This window comes from Perca flavescens, chromosome 11 (assembly GCF_004354835.1).
Source record: "Perca flavescens isolate YP-PL-M2 chromosome 11, PFLA_1.0, whole genome shotgun sequence".
In the NCBI taxonomy this organism is placed as follows: Eukaryota; Metazoa; Chordata; class Actinopteri; order Perciformes; family Percidae; genus Perca; species Perca flavescens.
Genome location: NC_041341.1, coordinates 11,633,235 through 11,660,526, shown reverse-complemented (window position 1 = coordinate 11,660,526; position 27,292 = coordinate 11,633,235). Strand labels below are relative to the sequence as shown.

The following is a 27,292-nucleotide window of genomic DNA, read 5'->3' as shown; positions in this document are numbered from 1 at the left end:
TAAGTCCTGACAATGGACACCCCTTCGGGCATTAACCCTTACTAATATGTATCATAATTAGTGATCAAAGAAGTGCATCAAATAAATAGTTTAAACTCTTTGAAGTGGGGTTGCATGAGGTTTTTATCCATTGTCAGTAGATGAAGGTCTTTGCACTTTTTGGAGAAGCACACAATATTTAGAATATGTGCACATACAATATATAGACACATTTGATCGAACCTCTAATTTATATGTACTGTATATGACATACATACATGTTTCTATTTTGTATAGTGTACATTCGATGATGAAGTTCACACAGTACGATCATGTGACGGTCACTCTGGCCTGATATCACTGTGGAATGAAATGTCACAGCGAGTGAAGGTAGCACAGCACTCGTGACATGTTTCCATACATTGTTCCTGGGATTCAGGACCTTATCAGTGACTAGTCGATGCTACGCACATCATCCATTGGTTTTGCTGGAGGGAATTGAGACCACTCCAGACCTCATGCAACATATTTAATGTTTGAATTCATGGTTTTATTTTTCCTTAGGAATAGGATAAAACATGTTATTATGAAAAAAATACATACTGTACATGTTTGATTTCATTGTTTTTATTAATCATATTTTTCACATAATTTATTCACCTGGGAGAACATTATGTGGAGTGTAGCACCTGGTGAGGTCATTGCTTTTAATTCAGTTCCTTTATTATCACAGTGTTAGTCTTGAGATCAAGTTGCAGACAAACAGATTTAATATTGTAAAGTTTGAAAAAACATGTTTGAAATTGAATCCCTGCGTCCTTATGGGTAGCAAGCTACAGTTCTTTTATAATGTTCAAGAACTCCATAAAAAGCACTTTGAGAGCACAAATGTTCAGTGTCACTGATAGTCACTCCCAAGATATTCTTATCATTTAAATTGTTATATTGTTATCTTTTTGCATAATTCCTATCGGTCTACCAAATTTCACAGATTTTCTTTTTAGTCTTAATTAAAAGTGTTCTTGACTTTGGGCCCTGCATGCTGATTTTAGTGCTCCTTCTTCAGCTTGGCCAGACCCATGAGGAGCTGGTCCCGCCTCTCTATCCGGGCCGACAGATGCTGCGGGTCGCTGGGGATCAGCTCACACATCGCCTGTGGACAGCAGGTAAGGAAACGTTTGTGAGAAAAAAGCAAATAATATAAGGCTTTCAGGTGACGTGGCCATTCTCTGACGGCCATATTGGAGTTCCTCAGCAACTGGAAAACAAAAAATCTGAATATAGATGATTGCATTTCTAATTTTGTTTGGTTTCCAGTTAAAAACAAAATTAGAAATGCAATCATCTATATTCAGATTTTTTGTTAATATTAGTATAATTATATTAGTATATAACTGGCGAACCACGACTGTGCTGCTGTAAACACATCTGATTGATTACCCACTGGATAACATGCGTTTAGCATGAGTTAGCTCTAACATAGGCAGCACAGAGATGCAAGGTTTGATTCCCACGGCATCTCCTGATTTTGTTCTAGGAAACAGTTGGCCATGCTCGTGTAAAGCTTCTCGTCAGACTCCTACTGGTTTGTTGGGATTCCTTTACATTAGGGGTGGAGTTGGTGGGTAGTTTGTTTGGTATATTTGGCCTTCTTGGTGAAGCTCAGTGTTGGCAGATGAAAAGTCTGGCAATACCATAGAATCTAAAACCTAAATGGCGGTGTTTAATATTCAAATCGTTGGTTTTCAGCAGAGTATTCCTTTAAAACTTAATAAGGCCAACGTTAATTTGGTGTGATTTTATGTTCTTGCATGCATCTCTGCTGTCGTACCATTAGAAGCAGTAGAAATGATGCTCCTAAGTGTGAATATGTATAAATACAACTTTCATTAACATGCAAAGGCAATATTCAAAGTGAATGTCCTCGGTGAGATTAGGATTTTCTTACAACTCTTTCCGAACTTGTGTACTGGCTTAGAAGGTTTCTAAGCGAGGCAAAAAGCAGCAGAAAACAAGACTGACTGCTAATGCTCTCTAAACTAGTTGACCTTAAGCTATTTATTGCACCAGCTCAGGGTTTCCTCACATAGTGACCTTCTGTGGCTAACATTTTAACAGCCTGTGATAGCATGTGACTAAGTAATGCCTACTAAGAGAGAGCAATTTGGCACCGGGGTGAGAAGGAACTTTTTTACTTTCGGGCATTTTTTGCTGCCGTCATACTTACATTTACGATGCTCTTGGCTCCCTCCCCGCCGGAGAAGTCTGGTACAGGCCCAATGGAGGTCAGGATTCTCCTAATGCCCTCTCCATACCGTTTCATATAGTCTTCCAATCCTGTGGGAGGATATATGGGCACAATAGCACAAATCTTACAGCAGTTGGTTCACATATGCATCATAACACATGCTTCATAGACCTGAAGTTTCTTGCTCTTAAAATTAAAAATTCTGCACCACTCCAGGAAAACATTGTCATAGTGCTGAGGGCAAACAGAAGCCGTCCTCACCTATTAGGGGTTCCCTGCAGGTGGACAAACTGTTGGAGGCATGAAATTATCGAATAGAACTTTTAAAGTGATGGTTCGGAGTAATTTCACCCTAGGGTCCTTTGCACCATGACCTCGAGCCAAACACCCCCCCAGAAGCTTTTTTCACCTGGGTCGAACATTGGGAGAGTTAGCGTAGAGTAGCGTTATCAGCTGAATAGTTTAGCGCAGGGGCTAATGGACCCACGTTTGTATCTCGTATATGACCCCACTAATAATGCCGAAATGATACCAAACGTCTACAGTAGTACAAATAGGTTATGTACTCATAAAACAATGGATTGAAAAGTTTGTAAGTACACCAGAAGTTTATGTAAATAACACTTGCCTGCTGGCTTCTGCTCTCTGCGGTTGTTGTTGCTGCTGTGAGACGAGTGCTTAGGGACGTCTACAAATTACAACACCGATAAGAGATGCAACAAAAATATTTTTTAATTTAACTTTTTTTTTTTAAGTAAGTGCTGTAGTATAACTGGCAGGAGAGAAGTAATAATTGAGGTAAGTTTGGAGACATTACCTTATTTAATCATTAAATTAATAAATATTTTTGTTGCATCTCTTTTCGGTGTAGTAATTTGTAGACGGCCCTAAGCACTCGTCTAACTGCAGGTAGCAGCAGCTGCAGCAACAGAGAGCAGAAGAGAGCAGGCAAGTGTTCATAAACTTCTGGTGTACTTACAAACTTTCCAATCCATCGTTTTATGAGTGCATAACCTATCTGTACTACTGTAGACATTTGGTATCATTTCGGGCATTATAAGTGGGGTAACTTACGAGATACAAACGTGGGTCCATTAGCCCCTGCGCTAAGCTATTCAGCTGATAACGCTACTCTACGCTAACTCTCCCAATGTTCGACCCAGGTGAAAAAAGCTTCTGGGGGGGTGTTTGGCTCGAGGTCATGGTGCAAAGGACCCTAGGGTGAAATTACTCCGAACCATCACTTTAATTTAAAGTGGCAAAAACCTTTTTCAAAGTATATAGTAAAATGTATGGCATTCAAACGTGTTGTGACTTAAGTTGTGCACTTTCAATTAAAGGCTGGAACATGCTTCTCTGGGCAACATGTAACTGACGTGACTGTTTCTTTCACCTTTCTTTGGAACATATGCAGAACTACCATATCATTTCAGCCTTACACTGAATTTAAAACATGAAAATGCAGCTATAGAACAATGATTCTAACAACTGTGATTGTTTTGTTTTATTGCAAAGCGCCAATACCGTGCATAGTAAGTATTTGTCCCGTCAAAAAACAGGATTTTATATTATAAAACAGTAAAGCTGTAGTTAATATTTCCTCTCTTTTGACCAGCCTCAGTCTTTTGAATTAGTTGACTCCACAGAGAACCACTGAGAAAAACTACAAGACATATAAATTTAATTTTACTGTTCTGGGTGTCGTCAGTCACTCTGAAATGAGAACTCCTCTGTGCATGGTAAATGCCTTGTAAAAACCTGTCAGGCCCTTCTTTGAGGCTTTGTTTAACTTTCAGTGTGATTCCTTCAGATTTATTCTCTCATCACTCTCATTGATTAATCTTTAATGATTTATTTGTGATGTAGGAAACAGGCCCTTTGGCTGATGAATGATTTATGTGCTGTCCAAATAAACTGTTAAAGATTAATAAAGGAGGGCTCTGGTTTTCCTCGGCTTAATGAGCTACACAGGAGGGGGGAAAAAGAAACTTCTGCTGTTAATTACAATTAATGTAAAAATACCTTTGATATCACATAATCACAAAAATAATGATAAAAGTGATGTTGTGCATCATAGAAGTTATTTATTTGACAGGGACTATGCACAGCTCTGTAGCAGTACCAGCGTTAGCTATGAGATAATTTTAATCTGTAATCCCTGGGCAGGAAACAGAGAATAACATCTCTGTCAAAAGGATAATCTAACACTGTAGTATAAAAATGCTTACACAGTAGTAAAAGAGACAACAATCAAATTTCACAGTATTAAAACTCGGTATCTCGATATCTCGGTACTGTAGCTGTTTCTGAAAAAAAACTGGTTTTATTTTAAAATAAAGAACATTCTTAGCAGCTGATAACAGCTACTGTTATGAGCAGGCTGGGAAACTGATAGCTTGTTTAAATGCAGTAGCACCTTTATATAAACATCCTTCAGCACGCAACCAAATATTTGTGCATCTAATAATTGATTGTGTCCCTTAATTTGGACATGAAAAAAAATAACAACACACAGCTAATGATCTATGAGGCAACACGTGTCCCCATAACAACCAATGCCTGGACAAAACATATCATAAAGAGGGTCAGCGGTATGGTTTGTTGACATTTCTGTGATAAGAAACACAGCAGGTGAGGACTATATTTTTGAAGCAATAACAAGCAAGTGTGGAGCAACCTATAAAAAAAAGAAAGATGTGCCCAAACTACTTTATACCAGATGTTTAATTAAAAGACAGGGTTGGTAACTATTTCCAACATACACTTTTTAATATATTACATATTGCATATACCCCAGCAGCAATAAATAACTATGGGCTCTGAAAAAGGAGCAATAAAGATCTGTTATCTGTAGCCATAGACAGTATATAATGGACCAACAGATCCCGTTGCTCTGGACGGAGACCAGTGAAGGATATTAGAAGCACTTTTCCGGTGAGCGCTGAGTGTTACTGCGCAGCCTCCAACTGAGAGAGACAGCGTAAATGTGACGTGAGCAACGTGTCTGGAAGTTGTAAGTCTTCTGGTAGCTGTGCCAAGAGAAATCTCAATCATTCCCAATCTTGCAGAGACCGAGAGCGAGTAGCTGCTGTAATCCTGTGAAAAAACAACCACCAATCACTACCTTGCGGTCTGCTTGAAAGAACCAATGAAATGCCTCCTTGCCCAGCTGCCCATACTCTACCCCTCTAGTGTACGAGCCTGAGCTCAATGCGTCATCGCCACCCAAGTTAATGCAAGTCTTCTGGAGAATGGAGTAGTCATGTTTGGTTTAAACATTTGATATGATAATATTAGGAGTTTGCTTACTGGTGAATGTGCCCTGAAGTAGTTTTGATGAGTAAATTGCGATATTTTCTCCGCTCTGCTCTGAGGCAGTGACGCAACGGTGTTCGTGCATGTCGGGGGGGTGGGGGTTAGACAGAGCCCTGAGGAGACGCTACTTTCAAGTCTTGCTAGCTTTTCATTTTTGGGCCTTTATTCAACAGGACAGCTGAAGATATGAAAGGGGAGAGAGAGAGGGGAATGACATGCAGCAAAGGGCCGCAGGTCGGAGTCCAACCCGGGCCCGCTGCGTCGTGGAGTAAACCTCTATATATGGGCACCCGCTCTACCAACTGAGCTATCCGGGCGCCCTCTTGCTAGCTTTTCAACATTATTAATCCTGCCTTTAAGGCAGGTCAGAAGGTGCACTTTAGAAATAGTTCTGTCACACTAAAATAAAGTTTCATACCAAAGATTTTAAAAGTGTGGCATTTGTATACAAACAAATATTGTATACACCTTTAGTCTTTTCTTTTACTGTAGTTATTCAGACAAAAGATTTAAACCAAATATGTGACAGCAATATAGCTAGAAACCTTATCAATTATAAAGTTTTAAAATAATTTTACTATCTCATGTTTTATCCTAAAGCTGAACTTTGAATGTTTACATCAAACTTAGTGGGGCACATTATATATGACAGAGCAGTGTGATAAGTACCATCTACCCTCAACCTAACATAGACTTTGTGTGGGAGGAAGATACAAGTGTTATTTCAAGCTATCTTTTGCTGCCAATGTCTGACTGTCTTCTTAAATGTTTGTATTCCATGCATCCAAATCAAGGGTCAAGCCCAGCCATAGCACACGCTCTGGTACATATTCAAGGTTTTTGCAATGGATGATTCAAGTAAATGGCAGGCTTCCAAAGAGCTTCCCAAAACAACTCCAATCATGTGTCTGTAGAGTTTAAAAATGAAAGGAAAGTCAGATTTCAGCTTTGACTGGTTATTGGCGCTTCACTTCTTATACCATGTTTTATTACACAACCTCAATTTGCTGTCGAAAAAAGAACTATGTCTGACCCGTTTTGTGCTGTAAAGCAATTCAATGGATTTTATGTGAAATCAAACCTAAAGAATAAAAATGGAAATGCTTGGTGGTAACTATACTGTTTGACTTAATATGAAAGTGGCATTGATTGAATGAATGAACGTAGCATTACCAGTTTATCACCTCACTTACTTTACTAACAAAACAAGAGAAACAGCAAACGGTTTAGCTTTTAATGGTGTAGTCCACCTATATTTTGAGTCAAAGAAATTGAATTCAAATGCCTTGAAAAGGTAGCAATGAAAAGTATGTAGCTTGTGTTATTGTCAGTGACAGCAGCTGTAATTATCTTGGAGATACAATGGTTACAATGGTATGCAAAGGTCAGGACATAGTCAAGTGTCAAAAATTATCCATAGAAACTAGCCACTTCTCTGCTGTCCACCTGTATGGTTTTTATTTTTTATTTTTTTTAGAGATTCTTTTTTTGGGTATTTTCGGACTTATTTTGACATGACAGCTGAAGACATGAAAGGGGAGAGAGAGGGGGAACAACATGCAGTAAAGGGCCGCAGGCCAGAGTCGAACCTGGGCCTGCTGCGTACTGGGGAACGGTCTGTGGGAGCAGTGTGGAGGCAATCCCATCCCGCTGTTTTGTTCAGCATTTCGAGTTGATAGCTTTTATTGAAGTTGTTTGTTTATGTGCCATTTATATTAGCTTGCAGCAATGGATTAGTCACCAGCTATATTACATGTTTGAGCTCAAACTAAGTAGTATTTACCTTTCCTTTTCACAACAGCAGTGATTTAAAGTGGCCTGCAAGTCACGTGTTGTATTGAGGCCTCAGAAAACAATGGGCTGCACACTGAGAGGTCACATTCTTAAAATATCTACAATCAAAAGCTGCATTTATTCACCGCCATTACAGAAACCTGACGAGTAACAAACTGACATGCAATTAATCTAACAGCCTGCGGCGCCCGCTCTACCAGCTGAGCTATCCGGGCACTCCACCTGTACGTTTTTAACACTCGCACACTTGTCGCTAGCATTGTTGGCTGTATTTACATAGATATATGTAGATCTAGATGTAGATAGATAGAAAGTGTGCAAATTGCAGTACTTTTGTCAGAGCAACTATTTTTGCATTTTGGTTGCAAATGACAAATATAAACTAACTTTTTTTGGGGGGGCATTTCAGCCTTTAATGGAAAGAACAGACAGATATGAAACCAACCTGGCCACCTGCAGGGCGTGTTTTGAAAAGTTTTGTCGGACATTTTGATGCTTTTTTTTTTACATCAAATTGGATCACGATTTGAATCCGTCGTAGCTGTTGTGAATCCAAACTGATTACATAAAAGAGCAAGCTACAAACATTTCAGAGCTTCTTTCCTTCCTTCCTTCCATCCATCCTCCTCCGAGACTACAGGCAGTAGGTTTTCAGTGGATTATTCCTTTAAAAGGATAATGCTCTCCTGTGCAAGTACATGGTTTTACAAAAGCCAAGTCATTCAGAAAGAGAGAGACAGAGACAGAGAGCCTGAGTGCTCCAGTATCTGATTGGAATGATTTAACGACGGGAAGTAACAACAGGAGTAGGTCTTAGCAATCTTTTGTGAACATGATCATACTACTGTTTCCTGAGCAGAAAAAAAACTCTGTAGAAAGAAAGCTTTAGGACTGTAACTATGGTTAGAGTTGGCAACTGGTTTGAAGGCCGTGATGTGGGCTCTGTGAGTTTTGGATTACTGGTGTGAGGGAGTGCATTCATCGCTACCCATCAAAAGGCTGCTTTGTTCTGCCAAAGTGTCCTTTTTTCTGTTATCTGTGTGTGTGTGTGTGTGTGTGTGTGTGTGTGTGTACACAGGCATGGTTTCTCTCTGGGTTTCACACTAGCTTTTGATATTCTCCATCTCCCTGAGGGTTCACTCTCACTCCGTCTCTGACACACAGTGTGGTACAGTACATGTATGTTGTGCTGAGACATGGGAGCTATGTATATTACTGTTGACTCACAAAACTCTTTGTGATTACTGTCATTACGGTCAGAATTTTTTTGAGCTAATAACATTGGTTTGTTTTGACTCAAGTATTTATTTATTTTCAACAAAATAAATCATATATGTTATAGTTTTAGCTTCTGCTTGAGTGCTGGGATAGAAACTGAATGCTTGTAGTTGTGGTAAATAAACTACTCCTATACTTTTCCCAGTCAGTTTAAGTATCTACTCTCTCATTCTTTTTGTGTTACGTGCATATACAAAATATTTTCAGAAATTTCAGTAAGAATGACGTTGTACTTTTACTGAACAAAGTTTTTAGATTCTTCTTTTTAAGTAAAACTTGCAATGAAAAATTTGATGGTATCACCACTAAACTGAAAATGACTCCCACTTGAACACATCAAATCCAGTATCCAGAGTATCTTGAAACCCCATTCTGGGGCATTTTTATTGTACCAAAAAGTGAAATAGAAACCCAAACAAGACTGATCTAAAACCTGATGAACCGCATTAAAACCATTGTGACCATCTTTCTTTATTATTTTTACCTGTCTGTCTCTCAAATCTTTGCCCAAAACAAAAACTTTAAGCGGTAGGTATTTTTTTGGTGGTGACCTTCTGTTTACGTTAGCAAAATGTCCAAAAAGGGAACAGTACCTGCAGGTGCATTGAGGTGCATCGTTTCCATGGGACCTAGGAAGGCGTAACGCATTCCTAGTCCCTCTGACATCACCAGGTCGATGTCCTTGACAGAGATAATGCCATCCTGATGGAGTAAGAGAGGAAAAAACACTTTATTTACATGAATCACCCCTTTGTATTCTTTAACTGACTTACTGCTTTGTACCTTTTTGTAAATGTATGACTAGAACTCCCTAAAGCAGCTTTAAAGACAAATGCTTTTCAACCCTTTTCAGCCATCTATCAAGTGTTTTTCGACTGAGTTCTCGGTGTTCTTTTGGATGCAGAATTTGAATATTTAGAATTTAAAACTGCAGCTCAAAATTTTGTCTCAGGATATAAGAACACATTTTCCTGGTCAGTTCACGTTAGGTAGGTCATGGCTTTTTAACCCCAGTTTTTTTTTTTCCCATCAAACTACTCCCGGCATATAAAGTTTCACTAATCAGCCAATTCTTTGTCCTTTATTTAGGAAGTACCGGGAGGAGAGGGGCTGAGGATGGAAGGATGGATGGAAGGAGTGACAGAGGGAGTGGTTCAGGTAATCTTTGGGTTAGAGATACCTGTTGGCCGACCACAAACGAAATCAAAGTTTGGATACAGAGATAGAGAGTGGGGTGAGCAACAGGAGTGGGACAGGGTCGTCTTTGTTTAAGTCCTGCGTCCAACAACGGACCTGTTTTCTGAGCAAAGGACGGTGGGTGGGGTCTTCTCTCCACCATAATCACTGGGGGCAACCAGCCGCTTTCTCAGCCGCTCTGCTTTCCAACGCTGGCCCCGACTCAAGGACTGTTTTCTGTGTGTGTGTGTGTGTGTGTGTGTGTGTGTGTGTGTGTGTGTGTGTGTGTGTGTGTGTGTGTGTGTGTGTGTGTGTGTGTGTGTGTGTGTGTGTGTGTACAGGGGTGAGGGAGGGTCCCTGTTATGTAAGAAAGATCACAAGGCCACTCTCAGACCACAGGCCTTGATGCTCAATGACTTTTTTGGATTACCGTTCATACTAGTTCTCTGGTGTACTTGAAAGACTTACAGGCTGTGTTAAAGTCCTATTGGAGTGCATGGTCATAACAAATGTAATGGTATAACACAGCCTCTGTAATACAAAAGGGCTTTTTGACTTGTCATAGTAGGAAAAGCCACAGGTGTTAGTCATGGCAGTGCTTCAGTGAGCCAGCATGCACAGCACCAGGACCCTGAAACAGAAGAACTTAATAGACTTTAGCCATCATTAAATTCATTATTTACACATGTGCTTTTCCTACGGTCACATGTCAAATATAGCTATACATGTAGCCTCCTCCAGTTTGGACTCGCTGTCTTGCAGTTGGTCAACGTCGCAAATCTGCATAACAAAGTTTAGAATTAGTGAATCCTTCTCAAACTGTGAGACTTCACAAGATAATACAGCTGACTTATGAAAAGGGTAAGGATTGCAAATCTTCATTTAAAAAAAAAAAAAAAATCACATCCCACAACCTTTGTTAGCGGTTATGATTTTTGGACCAGAATGGAAATAAATGTTAGCTATCACTGGTGACTATTGCAATCACTTGCATCATTCATTATGCACCTAACTTTGGAACACCCAGGTGTTTTACATAAAAACATTTTTTTTAATCTTATTGAAATGTTATCCGTTTATTTTATTTTTTTTTAACTGGAGCTAGCTCCCACTGTAGCAATTGCTAACATTCCTGGTTGGGAGACTTTCAGTCGAAACATAATTTATCAGTACTGGAATATAAATATGGTCCAGCCACTTATTCTGAGAATTAACTTTCTCCTTCCATCTACAGTGTAAAATCACCCAGCTTCTTTTGTGCTTATCCATCCCGTTTAGGATTGAACCACCTCCCAGAACAAATAATCTTGAGCTGAATGGAACATTGGTTCTATGGCTGTTCAAATCTCTATTTATTAAAATTGTTTAACACTGCACTGTTCAAGTAAAATGAATTTGTAGTGCAACCTGAAGCCAGATGTAGGCTATCAATCCAACAACAAAATAAAGTCACTTTCAGCAGGAATACAAAAATAAAAACTTAAAGTGAACAGATCAAGTGCAAAAAGAGTAGCCTGTATTTGCTTTTTTTTTTAACAGTAGTAGGTAAAATAATGAATAAGCTCTTAACATCCAAGCTCTTCTCCCTTTAATCTTACAGTAAAAAAGTGCAGTTTTAGCAACATATGAAATCAGATGTATCAAATAAATCCAACAAAAGGCAAGTTGCAGAGTGTCTAACAGTCTGTAATCGATTGGGTCACTCATGATGAAAGTAAACCAAAAAAATAACACTGTAGACTGACAGCGTTTGATGATGCTTAATGTTAAGTCATAGCGGGGTATTAAAACGGACCAACGTACTGTTGGGCTAGTACTGGGAACACATTCCGGGTCACTATGTTGATAATCGCACATGCTTAGGAGTAGCCTAAAGCTTAGATCGGGCCCAAAAAATCAAGCCCGACCCTACCTAAGCCTGTGCACGCTGTGTCCGAGCCCGGCCCGGCCCGACACATTAACTGGAATTATGAGCCCGAGCCCGACTTAACCTGACAATTTTTTAATACGTGGGCCGTTATAACTGCCGCTATAAAGGACTAGTGAGATATCTGAAACAATCTGGCCTGGTTGCGCAATTATCGAACACAGTGCTACAGATGGGGGAGACACGATTTTAGCACAGTTTACCTCACACTCAAGTCAGTGCAGGACGTATACCCAGAGCTACAGGAGAAGCTGGAGAGGCATAGCTTTCTCCACACCCAATTAGGCTAATAAAGTAATTATTAAAAAATACACAAATGCTTGATCAAGGGTCCGGCCCGGCCCGAAAGATAGTGGCGGGACATATCGTCCTGACCCAGCCCGTGGGTCAAGTTCGGGCAGAGAATATTAACTCTACTTGGGAGGGAAAGGGACAAAAAGGTGAGCAGAACTTACGGTGTTTTGCTGCTGTTATCCTGACTCAGGGATGCATTTTACAAAGTCTACAGACTACCACGTTGTTGTTGGCATTAAGAGTAAAATACTCCCACACTTTAGAAGGCCGTGTGCCTTTTTCTCAACGTGTTGTTGAACTTCCGAGGAAAACATACTTACGCTGTTGCTGCAGGCAACCATGCTACTTTTAGATTTCTACGCGTGATTATTTGCGTTGACGCGTCACGCGTAGAAATCTATTTTCCGTTTCCACGTAATCCATTTACGTAATCGATTACATCAACGAATCGTCCCAGCCCTAATTGGTTCCTGCAATCCGACATAGGTTATCATGGGTTATCGGTCCAAATTTCCTAGACCTTATCACAGGACCATAAAGGCCTTTTTATGGTTGTGCGTCGGCTCCACGCAGAGCTCTCGCCATAGCCTTAAAAAGTGGCCTGATGTTTATACTTGTGCGCTGGTGTGTGCGTCGAGCCGCATGTGTGTGTGTGTGTGTGTGGGGAGTGTGTGGTAGCGAGAAGTGAGAGAGTGCCGGCGATTACCTTCGGAGCGCAGAGGAGTAGCGAAACTCTCATAGTAGAGAAACAAAGTGTCTCCTCTGTGCTTTCTGACCACAGTGGGAAATATGTAGCAGGAAAAGTTAACCCTCTCCTTGATTTCATGCTGTTTATGAAGAAGGAGAACTAGGAAATGAGTCGGGAGAAATGCAACGCTACCAAGCCACGGCCGAGCTACGTCCGTCGCCGCGACGTGTAGTTAAATTTTTCGAGAGGTGCACATCAGGCTACGGCGTAGGGTCCGGGGTAGACGCAGAGGGGTCTGCGTCTACCCCGGACCCTGCGCCGTCGATTCGACGCACAACTATAAAAAGGCCTTAAGACATGAAGTAATTAGCCGTCCTCGGTCTTACATTTCCAAAATTTGGTGCGTCTTTCAGATCAATTCTAAACAATCTGGAGGGAGTCCTATAGAAGTGATGCATAAACTTGAACTGAATGAGGCACACCCTCACATCGCGTGACATAATATTCCTACAGATTCTATCCCACTCCTCATCATCCAGTGTAATTCTCCGATCCCTTTCCCATGTCTTTTTGAGTGCTGTCCAGGCTCCATCCCCCAGGTTCTGCATAAGCATAGAATAATACCCAGAAGCCCCATGACCTTTTCCATATTTCCATCTTCTTTTGAGATACATTCAGGCATCCAACCTGACAACAATTAGAGCCAGGACCACATACTGTGCTATGAGAACTGGAGACAGACTGAGGATTTTCCTGCTGATCAACTTTAACAAGAGGAACGGTTCAAAAAGGCAGAGAATGCATTCCCGTCAGACAGGTTTGTTCTTTTTCACATTACTTTGAAAATGCTCAAAGTTTCATAAAAAACTTCAAACTACGAGATTTTTCGTAACTTAATTGAGCATGTACCAGAGATATAGAAACCAAAACACGGCCACTGGTCTTAAGTAAGAAGCGAGCAGGTTGCCCGTTTTGTTACTACGCAAGATTTCTCTGCAGATTTACATGATTGTGAGCATACAGCCTTACATTTTAAGATTTCTTGTGATGTCTTTCAGTTTCACTTAAAAGTAAATGCGAACACATATTTACAGGCCTTTTTTTCACCGCAGGCATTTTCACTTGTCAAAGCAGAAAAGGGAATCATGGATCTATTCCATTTAAGTGTCACAACAAACTATGCCAAGGAGCCAACATGCACAGTAGTAGGGCCTTTGAAATGAAATACCTCCTACAGGTAATATAAACTAGTCAAATGTTTTAATAGCCTTGAAATCATTTCACAGCTTATGAACTAAATGCAAACTAGATCAGACATATCTGTGGGACAGATGAGCTCTTAGTTTAAACAAGTCAGAAATTAACCATTTCTACTACGTTCTTTTACATACATAGACAAGATGTAGGTTAGAAACATTCAGCTATTTACACACCCAGTTGCCACAGTTTGAGGTGATCAGCATACTCTGTGTTGCACTCAGCTGGAGCTTCTTCCAGAAAAAAGTCCTGACCCTTTAACAGTAACGTGGCATTTTTGTCAGCTGGGACCTAAGGGTGCCTCAGGGTTAATTCTTGTTAACAGGAGCCTCACAAGTGGGAAATCCATGCACAGTATGGAATGTCATGTAGATTTGAGTCTGAGCTTTCACAGCTCTGTATGAAGACACAAATATCACGTTGTGGATACATGGATGTTATGTTGCAGCCAGTACAGAGTCAGGAGGGAGAGGGACACAGTAATCTCTGCTTTATTTCCTTAAAGTAGGCTGGATGCTTTTAGTCTCAAAAACAGATGTTAAGATGTTACTAGCCTATATCCTTCGCGTTCCAATTCCGGGATTGCACCGGTGCTGCAGGAAATTCCGCCGGATGCATGTATTTTCAGCTTCCTTCTGCTTTCTTTGTGTTGGAATTTTAAATTTGGTGGATTTATGAGGACTATTGATTACTGCTCCTCAGATCTCTGCATGGTAAATTGCGACAGCTAGCTAGACTATCTGTCCAATCTGAGTTTTCTCTCACAAGACTATTTTGCAGCGACTCTGTGCAGAGTTTAACACCGCCCATGACGATTCTAATTGGTTTAAAGAAATGTCATCAAACCAGAGCACGTTTTCCTCTCATCCCCGAATGCTATGTGAAATAGCCAGACTCTCCTTCAGCGTGTTTTGGAGGAGGGTCTGGCAAAGCGAGACTAAGACGTTACCCACAGTTGTTTTCTCGGCATTGACTGAATGAACAAGGGCTTTCAGCTTACTGCAGGCCCACTTAGCTCATCAGTGAACCAAGAAGCTCCTATTGAAACAAAAAGATAATTTGAGGAGAGAGAACAAATTCCAAAAATCTTTAAAAAATCCAAACTGTGATAAACCCAGGGCCTTTTGTTGCAAGTCATCCCATACTTTCTTCTTATAATGCCTGTTGCTCTCTTCTTGTGAGTATCTAATAAATGCAGCCAACAGAAAATCAATAAAAGTCTTCCTTAATAAGCTCTTTTTTTAGTGCTCTGACAGAAGTTGTCAATTTTGATGTTCAAATATGCCTGCATCTAATAATAATAATAATAATAATAACTTGGACTTATATAGCGCCTTTCATGGTACCAAAGGTCGCTTAACAAATAGGGATGTGGGTGGGGGGGTTAGGGGTCAAAGGACTTAGTGAAAAGAAATGTTTGTGGTGGTGCTTTTTGAACATGGGCAGGGATGGGGCAGAGCGGCAAGGATTGGTAGACTGTTCCAGAGTGTGGGAGCATTGGCAGAGAAAGCCCTGTCCCCAAAAGTCAACCTGATGCAGGGGCTGTCCAGCAGGTCCTTGTCAGAGGACCTCAGGGAACGTGACTGAGTGTAGGGGTGGAGGAGATCTGTGAGGTATTGTGGTGAGAGTCCATGGAGAGATTTGTAGGTGAGCAGGAGGATCTTGTAGGTGATGCGTGACTTGACTGGCAACCAGTGGGGCTGTTGGAGGATGGGAGTGATATGCTTTCAGGGCTTTGTGTGGGTTAGAACCCTGGCAGCAGAGTTCTGGACATACTGGAGTCTGCTAAGGGCCTTGGTGGGCAGTCCAGACAGGACACCATTGCAGTAGTCAAGACGGGAGGTGATGAAGACATGAATGAGTGTCTCAGTTACTGAATGTGTTAGTGAAGGCCAGAGTCTTGAGATGTTTCTGAGGTGGCAGAAGGTGGACTTCGAAAATGTTTTTGATGTGGGACCGAAAGGAGACAGTGGAGTCTAGGATGACGCCCAGGTCGCGCACCTCAGGGGATGGGGAAATGGAGCTAAATAACGAAATAGTATAAACACCTCACATTATGTAGGCAAAATCAACACAACCATTCCACAAACCACCACAGATTTAACCAGTGGCTCTGTGAGGTTGTATTTAGGCTCAGTGGTGCTTTGAGCTAAATGCTAACATGCTCACAATGACAGTGATAATATCCAATAGTTGTCAAGATATTCCACTCAAAACCACAATGGTCAACCTCATGGTGGCACTAGAGGATAAGTCAGAGGATGACCAAAGTCAGTAGAATTCATCCTCTGAGGACCATGAATGTTTATGAATAGTTGCTCAGATATTTAATTGTATTGACATTGTATTGGATTAAACTTAGTTTAATACAATGTTCTGGTAATTGTCTATTTACTTATATATGTTTAAGGAAGCCTGGGAAAATTCACCCAACCTTAGTATTAGTGCAGTAGAAAACATTTCCCTTCATGCATTCATCTTTCTTTAGTACTGTAGAGAATCATTTGTAAAAGTGTAAAAAATCCTTTGAGTGTAAAATCACATGAGTAAGTTAAAATAGATTGTTTTTCCCTTCTTTCAATGTGTGTTTCAGTGTGTCTTCCCATATGTTTTTCCAGCTGCAAACCCAGTTGTTCCGTTAGTTCAATGGAACAACCTTCTCTGTTGAAATAACTAACAACATTGTGTGTTGAGCGTCACACCCACATTGTTGTCGCTTGTGTGCCACCCCTTCCATAATGGGTCATAATTAATAAGTTTCACAAGTCTTTGTTTTGCTCTTTTGTTTTGTTACTACCTGTAGTAGTCTTATCTTGTGTGTACTTTTGTGATTGTGTGCATGTGTGTGTGTGTGTGTGTGTCCATCTGATACAGTTACACACTGTAACCTAAGAGTACAGACAAGGACACAATATGCTGACTTAGCTGTGAAAGGGACAGTTATTATGTCTTGCGTTTGTGTGTGTGTGTGTGTGTGTGTGTGTGTGTGTGTGTGTCTGCCCTGAAATGAGAGATGGGATTTGTTCTAACATGATCTTAAGACCTCACAATGCCTTGCGTTTCTCACTCCCGCTAACTTATTGTTCATCAGATGTGACATGACAAAAGCATTTTGTTTTCACATGCAGGTAGGCCAAGGCGAGAAGAGGGAGATTAGCTAACGTTAGCCAACATATTTATTAAAAAACAATCACATACGAATAGTCATTTCAGCATTCAAATAGTATGGGTTTTTTTTACTATTCGAATTATATTTGACTTTCGGAATTTGTTCCAACAGCCCTACTGGTATCCATAGTTTGATTTTGTCACTTTAGTCTTGATTAAAACAGAATTCTACTAAGTTTTTAAAGCCCTTTAAAAAGGACACCTAGCCAAACAGCAGGAACTCCAAGAGTTACTGATGGACAGGACATAATAATGATACAATGCAACAAATATTAAAACAAAAGAGAAGAGCAAGAGCCTTTTGAAACAATGACAACGAGCAAAAAATGTATAATTGACTATTTAGTACAAAAGTTTATGAATCTTCTACAGAAATATCTGCTGTCACATTATTCAATAAAGAGTGTAATTTGAGGTAATTCTAATGTCTGTGGTATTTGAAGCCTGAATCACAAAGAGATATCTTCATGTGAGGCTAGTTCAGGTAACAATCATCACACTCATCGTCCTCATTATCATTTAAACCATTTCTTCCATGAGTGATCATGTAATTGTGCCTGTCATCAGAGGCTAAAGCTCATTTACTCTCATTGTGTTTCCTTTTTGGAAGGAGACCACGGAGATTATAGCAGAGGTGAGCGGACAAGGGGCTTCCTCTTTTCTGCCTCTATTAGAAAACCATCAGCAGCGATACTGAGCCACACAAAGCCTCACTGAGACTGAGGAGCTCTTGTCCAGAGATAAAACAAACTCTTGTGTGTCAAACATTATGAGGACCTTCATAAGTTTTGTTTTTGTTGGATATTAATATTAGAGTCATATAGTTGTGGCATATAGCAATTTTTAAACATTTGAAGACAATTACAGTATACTGGCCACAAAGTGCTGCCCGCTGCCATGTTAAATAATTGTACAGCTTGCTCTTGAGGGAATTACTGGAATTGTTGGGTCTTTGGGTAATTTATAAAGTGTGGTCTAGACCTACTATGTCTGTAAAGTGTCTTGAGAGAATTCTTGTTATGATTTGATACTATACATAAAATTGAATTGAACACAGCACGCACAATGCACAGCCTGTATCTGGAGTGATCATTTCGCCATTTCGTCTAATTTTTCCACGAGATTCCTTTCGAAAGAGCTCTGACCAATGGTGCAACTTCATAACTCACTCACTCAGTGACAAACATTTGGGTTTATAGCGCTGGTCCCTGCGGTCAAGCCAAAAAGTGGTTGACAGAAACAAGACACTCACCTGGACCAGCCTCCAGGACTCTGCAATAATGGCCGCCTGCACTCTGTTGAGGGCAAATCCATCGATTTCTTTCTTCAGACGCACAGGCACCTGGTCAACCTGAATCAAGAGAAATTAGTCATGTCAAGAATGGCCATAATTTCTTAAAAAGGGTTTATACTAAATACTTGTGATTCTGGATGTTAAATTCAAGTCAAATTAAGTAAAAGTGTATTTACTTCACTGCCAACCTTGGTACACCCAGGGATTTAAAGAAATTCCTTCCAAGAATCATTGGCGTCATTCAGCATGTTATGAAGTTCCTCTTGCAGAGACTTGCAAGGATTTGCTTGGAATCATAATTGTGTGGTAATCCAGGGACTAGTGACACATTGTCACCCCTGATTTGAGACACCTGTGCCTGGATTCACACACTATTATATCAGATAATCAAACCTAGAATACAACTAGCAAATGGAGACTCTTGCTACACTAAACATACCATGTTATTCCAGTCCTGACCTCCTTTTAGTCACTTTTCAGTATGCTTTAGGATTCTTTTAATCACATTACAGGCATTTTGCTTCCTCATAAACCTGATATTGACTCATTTTTGCATCTCTCCTGCACGTCATGACATACCCAGTATTGTGTAATCTTTACCTTGGTCATTAGGGAGTGGGTGGTGTCCATAACGCTTGCTGCTGTCTCTGGGTGAGGTACCAGCTCCACCAGTTTTACGTAGTAGGGTGGGTTTACCTGGGGAGCACAGGACAATCACACATCATACAGTAAGTACTGATTTTGCATGTTTGTGAAAAGCTGTTATTGAAGTTATTGTATAACATTTTCCATCATGAGACTGCAAAAAAAAAACTGCACTATGATACACCTTGTTATAACACTTGTATACACTACACTTAACTACATTATAACACCAATTTACACTACAATAATCTGTATTAAACATTTAGGTTAAATTGTCTGTCTGTGTCTAAAGTCTGTGATGTTAGTGGCTAGTAGTTAGTTTTCAGGGTCGGCAGATAAAGGGCTGAAACATTTTGTAATTCCCAAAAGTATACTCAAAAAAAGGCACAATATGAATAGTTCATAAACTACTGGGACACTGATAAAGATTGCTTGTTTGTAGATATTAAAAACAAAATAGCTGACTGTGGTGAGGCAAGTCAGTGACGGATGCTTCAGTCCAAGGTTGACAATGAAAAATGTGATGTGGAAGCAATAGTTTCCCACTTAAACAAACAACTCTATCAACCACTTCCATGAAAAGCCATTTGGAAGTTTGGTTGTAGTCTAAAAAATCCTGCTTGAGGCTACAACTTTAACAGTGGCTTGTAAAAACTGGTTCAATTGCAATAGCTATTGGAAATAAATTTCGATCTGATGGATTAAGAGAACTTATTTTGGTGATACATTACAATCTAACAACACTGATAGGCTATTGAGGTGTTGGAAAGACAACAGATCCAGTGTGTATATTAGCAAAAGTGGGTAGTTTAATGAGGCGGATTTGTGTTAAAGCTGGAGTGCAGGACTTTTACATATAAATGAACATCTGTTACATTCAAGCCCTTGCCAAACAAGTTCACACAATGCTGATTAAGCCTATCTCTTCCAGAGAAAGCTCTCTGTTTTTCGCAGTATACTGGAGCTGTGGTGTCTGTGGTAACTTTCCCGGCCTAGTGCACTGCAAGTGATGCATTTTTTGCGTCAACCAGCCAGAGCTAAAGAGGGCAGGAAGGGGCGAGAGACCATAGCGACGGAGTAGCAGCTAGGAGTATGGCGGAAAATCTTAAAAGCTTCCAAGAAAAGTTTCTGGAGTGGATGCTCCAGATAAAAAAGAAACTTGGTGTTCAAAGAAGGGTTAAAGTAAAAGAAAAAAAAGGAGGTCCTGAGGGTCAGGGGAGATTTAGCGAGCTCACTTACGGCTAGGTCATCAGCATGCGTCAACAGTGTTTGTGTAATTAATTGGGAACGCAAAATGAATTTCAGTGTAAACTGACCATAAAAGTTTCTCTCACTGCCAGAGGGCAGAGACTTAAGTTCCGCACTCCAGCTTTAATGTTAACGTAGTTCCCAGTAAAATTCAGTAAATAAATGCCAGGTGCTTCCAACATGGCTGCCAAAAGATGGGTTATAACACCCAAAAGCTCACTTTTCCAGACACTGATACATGATAAAGAAGGGATAAATGAAAGAAAGGAAACATTAGATAGAGGAGTAATGTATGATAAGGGCGGGATACCTGTAAAAACATGATTGGTGGATTAACTAAACTGGCTCCCCAGTTTGTAGTTCATTAGGTTGTAATCCATTTACGCTACCCGCTGGAACCAGGACTGTAGTATCACTAACCGGATGGGAGACGAGGCAGCGACTCCTGTTCTGTACTTTAGAGAAGACATTGCTTGGCACCAGACAGGAGGTGGAGCTGCTCAGGATGACGTCTTTTCCCACAAGACGCTCTATGTCCTGGAAGACGCTCTGCTTGACGTCAAGCTGCTCAAATACGCACTCCTGGAAAACACACACACACACACACACACAAATGGGTCGTGAAGTGAAAAATGTACCATTGCCATCATTTCTGTAACAGAGTAGTAAATATCAACTCTAAGCAACTAAAGTATCTGTAGCATACAGTCTTACATATTATACAGAATAATACAATCTTCCAATCTAAACACGAAATCAGTAACTCAGTATTTTAGTCTTGGCAGAGCTCCAGCGAAACATCACAGTGAAGATGAAAACTTTAGTCATCACAACAATAAATAAAGACTTAGTATTTAGTTTTTTGGTAGGTACTACTGTATTGAGAATGTACTCGGATAAATAAAACCACAACTTTCAGTTCGGATAAATACCACTAAAGGTGAGTGAGAAAATGAATTTGGATTAATCGATTCTTTAACTTTGTTGAGTTTTTGTTATTATAACAAAGATGAAAAATGGAATCACCACAACAATTAAAAAAACACTTATGTTGTTTCTTTGTAAGTGTCAAACTGCAAACTACTTATGTATTCTGACAAATATGTTAAAGGCCAAATTGTTCGCCTTTAAAACCAGATACAATCAGTTTGGGCTCCGGTGTACTTTATTTCATTGTCTGCTCTATCGGAGTATTGGAAAGGAGTGGCTGTTAAATGCGATAGTGGAGTGTTAATATACTCTTAAGATGGCCTTCTGTGGAACTGCAATAACTGGCTGGGCGAGCAGCATACTCGCCAAATGGGTGTATAATAACGTGATGCTCCACTCGTTAACACTGTGAGTACCTAAGAGAGAACAACAGTTTTTATTTAAACATCCTATCCTTTCATAAAGTCTATATTAGGTTTTATTTTAAATTTCCTGCTACATGTCTATAGTCTATTTTTATTATATAAATTATTATTTGACTTTTTAAACTTATTTTTTGATTTGTAGCAGATCATATCTCTTCTTCTTTAACAGGGAAACAATACATTTATCTGATTTAAGCACGTGGAAAAACAGCTCATGTAAATGATCGTAAATAGGAATAAAGGCCCAGATAAATGACGATAATGTCGGGTCTGGGCTGGGCCTTTCAGAAACAGGGACAGTTGTTAACGGACACCCAGGCATTTTTCTTGATGAAAAAACTATCATTAGTTCTCTTCACTTTGAATTAACGTTATGTTGGATGTGATGTTGCTCGAGGTGAAGAGAGTGTAATTGCAGTGGTCTGGAAACGTATAGATAGTGGTGAGGAATGTGAGCAGTGGCAGTGTAATTATAGTCTACTATCTAATTGTATGTTCTGTAATTGTTACCTTAGGGCAAGTATGGATTTATGTCAGTCACTATATGAGTTATTGATATATTCTGTAACCAATCTGATTGAGACAAACCCATGTACTCCCTCTACTCCTCTAGAAAAGCCCGGATTAATAACAGAATAAAATTTGCACCAGATGGTTTCATGCTACCAGGAAATGTTAGGCAGAATATCTGAACAGGAACACTCGGCATATTGTTTCTTGTTATTTCCCCGTTTCTAATAAGTCCTCTATTCTTCCGTGTTAATGTGAACTCTGTACTGAGTATTGATTTATTCTGTCCTTGTCTCTCTGTTCTCTGATCACCACCTCTGTGAAGAAGAGCACTATTGTCTGCTTTAACAGAGTCATGGTTGCATACAAGACATTTTCTTGGCTTAAGAAGTTAAGTTTCTCTTTTTTGTGTTAAACATGACATGAGATAAATATATGAGTGTCCATTGTTGAATATGTGTGTGTTTGTGTTCTTAGCATGACAAAGACATGATGAGTGATTTATTGTTAAAGGTCCCATGGCATGAAGATTTCACTTTATGAGGTTTTTTAACATTAATATGCGTTCCCCCAGCCTGCCTATGGTCCCCCAGTGGTTAGAAATGGCGATAGGTGTAAACCGAGCCCTGGGTATCCTGCTCTGCCTTTGAGAAAATGAAAGCTCAGACGGGCCGATCTGGAATCTTCTCCTTATGAGGTCATAAGGAGCAAGGTTACCTCCCCTTTCTCTGCTTTGCCCGCCCAGAGAATTTGGCCCGCCCATGAGAAAGTGACATCATGGCTTTCAAACGAGCAAAATGGCAGCTGGTCAAGGCCACACCCCCACCCTCCACCTTGCCCCCCCTTTCTCCTCCTCGATAGCATTTAAAGCTACAGACACAGAAATGACACATCCTAAGGAAAGCTCATTGTGGGACTGGGTCTAGTGGCTGTAATTCTGCACCAAGGCTGAATTTTGGGAAAGAGACTTCAGATACAGTATTAGGGGACCACTAAGGTCTATATAAAAGAGACTTCAGATACAGTATTAGGGGACCACTAAGGTCTATATAAAAGAGACTTCAGATACAGTATTAGGGGACCACTAAGGTCTATATAAAAGAGACTTCAGATACAGTATTAGGGGACCACTAAGGTCTATATAAAAGCATCCAAAAAGCAGGATATCATGGGACCTTTAAAATGTCATGTTTCTTACCATGACAACCTCCTCCTGAAGATTTTGTCAAAGGAAAGCTCTACTTCTGTTAGTTTGTTCATATAGACAGCTCATAAAAATGCTCATGAAACGTGGCAATATTTCAAAAAAGTGCTGAAACCGTTAGATTGGGGTTCTGATTTACATACATATGTATGTATAAAATCACAAAGGGGAAATTGGTTTCAATTTTGCAAAATGCAAACCTCAGCTGTAAGATGTATGTGCTTTATTCAACATTTTATTGGTGGTATCATAGAATATGTCAAACACATTAACCAATGATATTGTGCCCCCTTGAGGACAAGCAGTGTAATTTGAAAAATACCAGAACATACTGTACTGAGATTACTGTAAACACTCCTAAATTGGATTTATGGCGCATGTGAGGATGAACCAATAAATACACCAACAACATAGCATTCCTATTGGGTCACACACACTATAAACATTTAAAAAATACCCACACTGCAGTGGTGGAAGGAACCAAGTTTGACCAATGTCTCTACATGTGTCGTGTCAAATGTGTGACAACAAGTGAATGATAAAAAGTAACACATCAGCAATGAGCAATCTATCTTGATTTTTAGCATGGGGGGCAACATGTGTTGGTAGTGGAAGTAGTCTAGTGTGTCACCTGGACAAAGAAGGCTCCCTCCAGTGCCTGAGCAAGGTCATCGTAACAGCTGAGCAGGGCGAGCTGCTGCGTGGCAGTCAGCTCTCCTCTCAGCATGTGGGCTTCCTCCAGCTCCTCCAGCTGCTTCCTGAGCCAACACAAAGTAATAGAGGACAGTTAACACTCACCCACACATTTTCTCCAAATTCTCTTTATGAAACAAATTGTCCTGTATGACACGTAACATTAATCTTTTAATGTGTATCATGGTTGGTAATCATTACCAAAATATAAATATAGCAGATTTGAATGGTTCAATAAAAGCAGAATCTAAATTATGTTAGCAGATTGAGCAATCGATCCAGAAACCTTCAAGGAAGATATTTAAGAAAAGTATGTGTGTGGCTGCCACTCATGGTAAGCACACACAGCTATTATTTAGAAGATCAAATTAGTCAGTGACATAAGTCCATTTAATTGTCAAAAGTAAATGTGATGTAGAGTAATTATACTTTTTAAAACAAGGTACATGATTCTGACTCTTTATATTTTGTTACAGTTACAGTGTAAGCACCACAAGCAGTAGCAGCGCATTAGCTACATACAGGATAATTAATGTTTAATAACAAGATCCTGGTATAGAGTTTTTTTTTCTCAGTTAGTTTCAAGGGGTTGTGGATTTTCTTTACTGTACATTAGGTTGTTTTTTTCTGACACTAGTTTTCACCAAAAGCCGTTCGTCATTTCACATTAATGTTTAACTAACAGTGACTAGGCTATTAAAAAAGTTTTTAGGTTTTTCCCTATGTTCCTATAGTAAGAGGAAGTCATGGATCATGCAATGTCCATGTGTCTTCCCTGTAAGTGCTGGAAGGAAGAACGGGTTATATTTTGTACATGGTCCGTCTATAAGTCTTGTTAATATTCCCTTTAATGTTTTGAAGACACACACACACACACACACACACACACACACACACACACACACACACACACACACACACACACACACACACACACACACACACACACACACACACACACACACACACACACACACACACACACACACACACACACACACACAATTTACTATAAAGCCATGAGAATGTAAATCCCCTGGTGTTATTGACATGAGAGCATGGCAACATCATGGTAAGGATGCATGAACATAAGAGTGGCTGATCAGCATCATATGCTAAAGAGTCACTCTGAGCACCACAAAGTAAATGCCATTCAGCTTTCCTGTGTTGTTATAGGCTATAGTTAATATATTTTCAGGGGGAAAAAAAGCCATAAAAACTATTGCTCACTGGGTAAGAGGGCAAATAAGTTTGGGGGTTAACTACTGTTTTTTTCCCCAATTGAAAATCTTTGACAGCCTAGAACTACAGTATGAGTTAACTCAAGTCGGATTAGGCATTTACCAGATACTGTAAGACTATACATTTCTCAGTAATTTAGGGTAACTTTTATTCTTATGAACATGGATTTAAGACTTTTAAAGACATACTTCATGACAACTAGCTACATAATAGCTACGTATCAGAAGACTTTCCCAGAACAGAAGATCAAGAAATCACAAGTAAACACAACATCATTTCAAACTTCATTTTCCAGGACTTCCAGACAGGTCATGTAAAGTTTATTTGTACAACCCAATATGATGTGCTTGTCTCATTAGGCTTTACAGGCCCACAACATCGACAGTTCCCCGACCAAGCTGAAGCTAAGGCCTATATAAGAGCTAAGGCCTGTAATCAGACTGACAGGAGGATGTAATCCAAATGCAGAGAAAAAATAGGTTAATAACTATGGAAAGTGGATGGAATATTACATAAATTAAGACTACATTACAGGATGATTTATACTGGATAAAGACTGCAGTATTGTGTGTATTAAGGCTGACCTGATTTCTGTGATGGCCTTGGCAGCCTGTCCTGGTTGGTTGTCATAGATCTTCACACTGTAGCCTCCACTGACAAACACCATAGCCCAGGAACGGCCTATCAGCCCACTGCAACACAGATAAATAGATAATTTAGGATGTTCACTCTTGACTGTAATTAAAACTGTCTCTGTAAATATAACGATATCCCATTAAACAATATATAATTTTTTTATATTTAATGTCACAATTAGCCTGGTCTTTTTTTTTATTATCTCCATCTTTGTTTTTCTGTGCTCAGTGCTGTAGTTTGTCTGCATCATCACTTCCTCCATGGACATTCTTAAATAGTCCTGGCTTATGTTTTACCGCTGTATCACTCTTGTGTTGGCTGTCTCTTTTGCTGTTGCTCTATCTAAACACAACTGTCAGTTTTACAAAATCCTGCAGTTAAAATTCAGGTTTAGTGGGTTGTGATCTTCTGATCAGCATATTATTGAGAATTTAAAATGTTATGAACATAAAAACAACTCTCAAAATGTATGAAAAGAGAAGTGAATATTTGGCTGTGACTTCTATTTGCTTTCCAGGTTTAAGAGAGGTCACTCCAAAGGACTGCCAAGTTTAGGTGAGTGCGCAGAAATAATTAACAGGGTGCATAAAAACAGGGTAAAATGTAAATATATATATAAATATAATGAAGAATCACAAGTGTAGCTGCAAAGGTATCATGATAATGAACAAGATGTCAGGAAATCAGCTCAGTTAGCTAGCTATATGCCAAACAATGCAATGTAATCAGTAACTTAAAATATGTAACATACCTAAGGTTAAACTAAAAAGTGCAAATGCAGTATCAGCAATTCAATCATAGCCTAACTTTCATGTCAGCTCCATGAATACATTTCACAACAAGCATAATAACCTGGGAGCAACGTTTTAACACCATACACGCGTCTTTTCTTGCTCACCTGCCGATCACAGTAATAATTTTCATGTCAGAAGAGCTCATTTCTAGATGTTAAGAGATCAGCTCAGACAACCGTATCGCTATATGCTGTAACGTTACGCTGTTTCTATCAAAACTGTTGCACCGCCCCTCTACAGTCACGCTGGTACGGTAACCTAGAAGGACCAAATAGCCCCAAAAGAGTGCAATGTACAGCATTTTCTCCGTCAATAAAGAAACAATAAATCACATTTCCGCCATGAATTAACTCATATTGTTTATTATATGTTATAGTTATAATATTTCAGACGACCCGATTCCACTGACCTGGAAACGAGTTGGTAGTTTACACGTGTATCCTAGCAACGGACGAACTGAGCTTCGGCCAATTATGTTAAGGCCAATAGATGATTGACGTGAAACTAACCAATCAAAGGTTGGAGAAACGAAACTGTCCTACCCACG

At 39.8% G+C, this 27,292-nt stretch overlaps 1 protein-coding gene across 2 annotated transcripts; it reads right to left on the bottom strand.

Annotated features, from left to right (window-relative positions):
• Window positions 1–586: 586 nt before the first annotated feature.
• On the bottom strand, window positions 587–26,995 carry cryl1 (crystallin, lambda 1). Of its 2 annotated transcripts, XM_028591448.1 has the most exons (9): window positions 26,850–26,995; window positions 25,900–26,007; window positions 24,012–24,138; window positions 20,732–20,893; window positions 19,019–19,114; window positions 18,377–18,475; window positions 9,208–9,316; window positions 2,207–2,316; window positions 587–1,132 (listed from the first exon to the last, which is right to left on the bottom strand). In XM_028591448.1, exons 1-9 carry the CDS (start codon window positions 26,888–26,890, stop codon window positions 1,028–1,030), a joined length of 957 nt encoding a protein of 318 aa, XP_028447249.1. In that variant the 5' UTR covers window positions 26,891–26,995; the 3' UTR covers window positions 587–1,027. The 2 variants fall into 2 exon arrangements, with proteins under 2 accessions (XP_028447249.1, XP_028447250.1); XM_028591449.1 differs by lacking the exons at window positions 587–1,132; window positions 2,207–2,316 and adding an exon at window positions 4,290–5,323.
• Between the last annotated feature and the right edge of the window lie 297 nt (window positions 26,996–27,292).

Coding starts and splice junctions, on each gene's coding strand:
- cryl1 (XM_028591448.1), bottom strand. CDS start 26,890: ATGAGCTCTTCTGACATGAAAATTATTACTGTGATCGGCAG. Junction 24,139..25,899: donor AAGGCCATCACAGAAATCAG/GTCAGCCTTAAT, acceptor GTGTTGGCTCAG/GAAGCAGCTGGAGGAGCTGG. Junction 9,317..18,376: donor AGTCCTGGAGGCTGGTCCAG/GTGAGTGTCTTG, acceptor TTACTCCATCAG/GATGGCATTATCTCTGTCAA.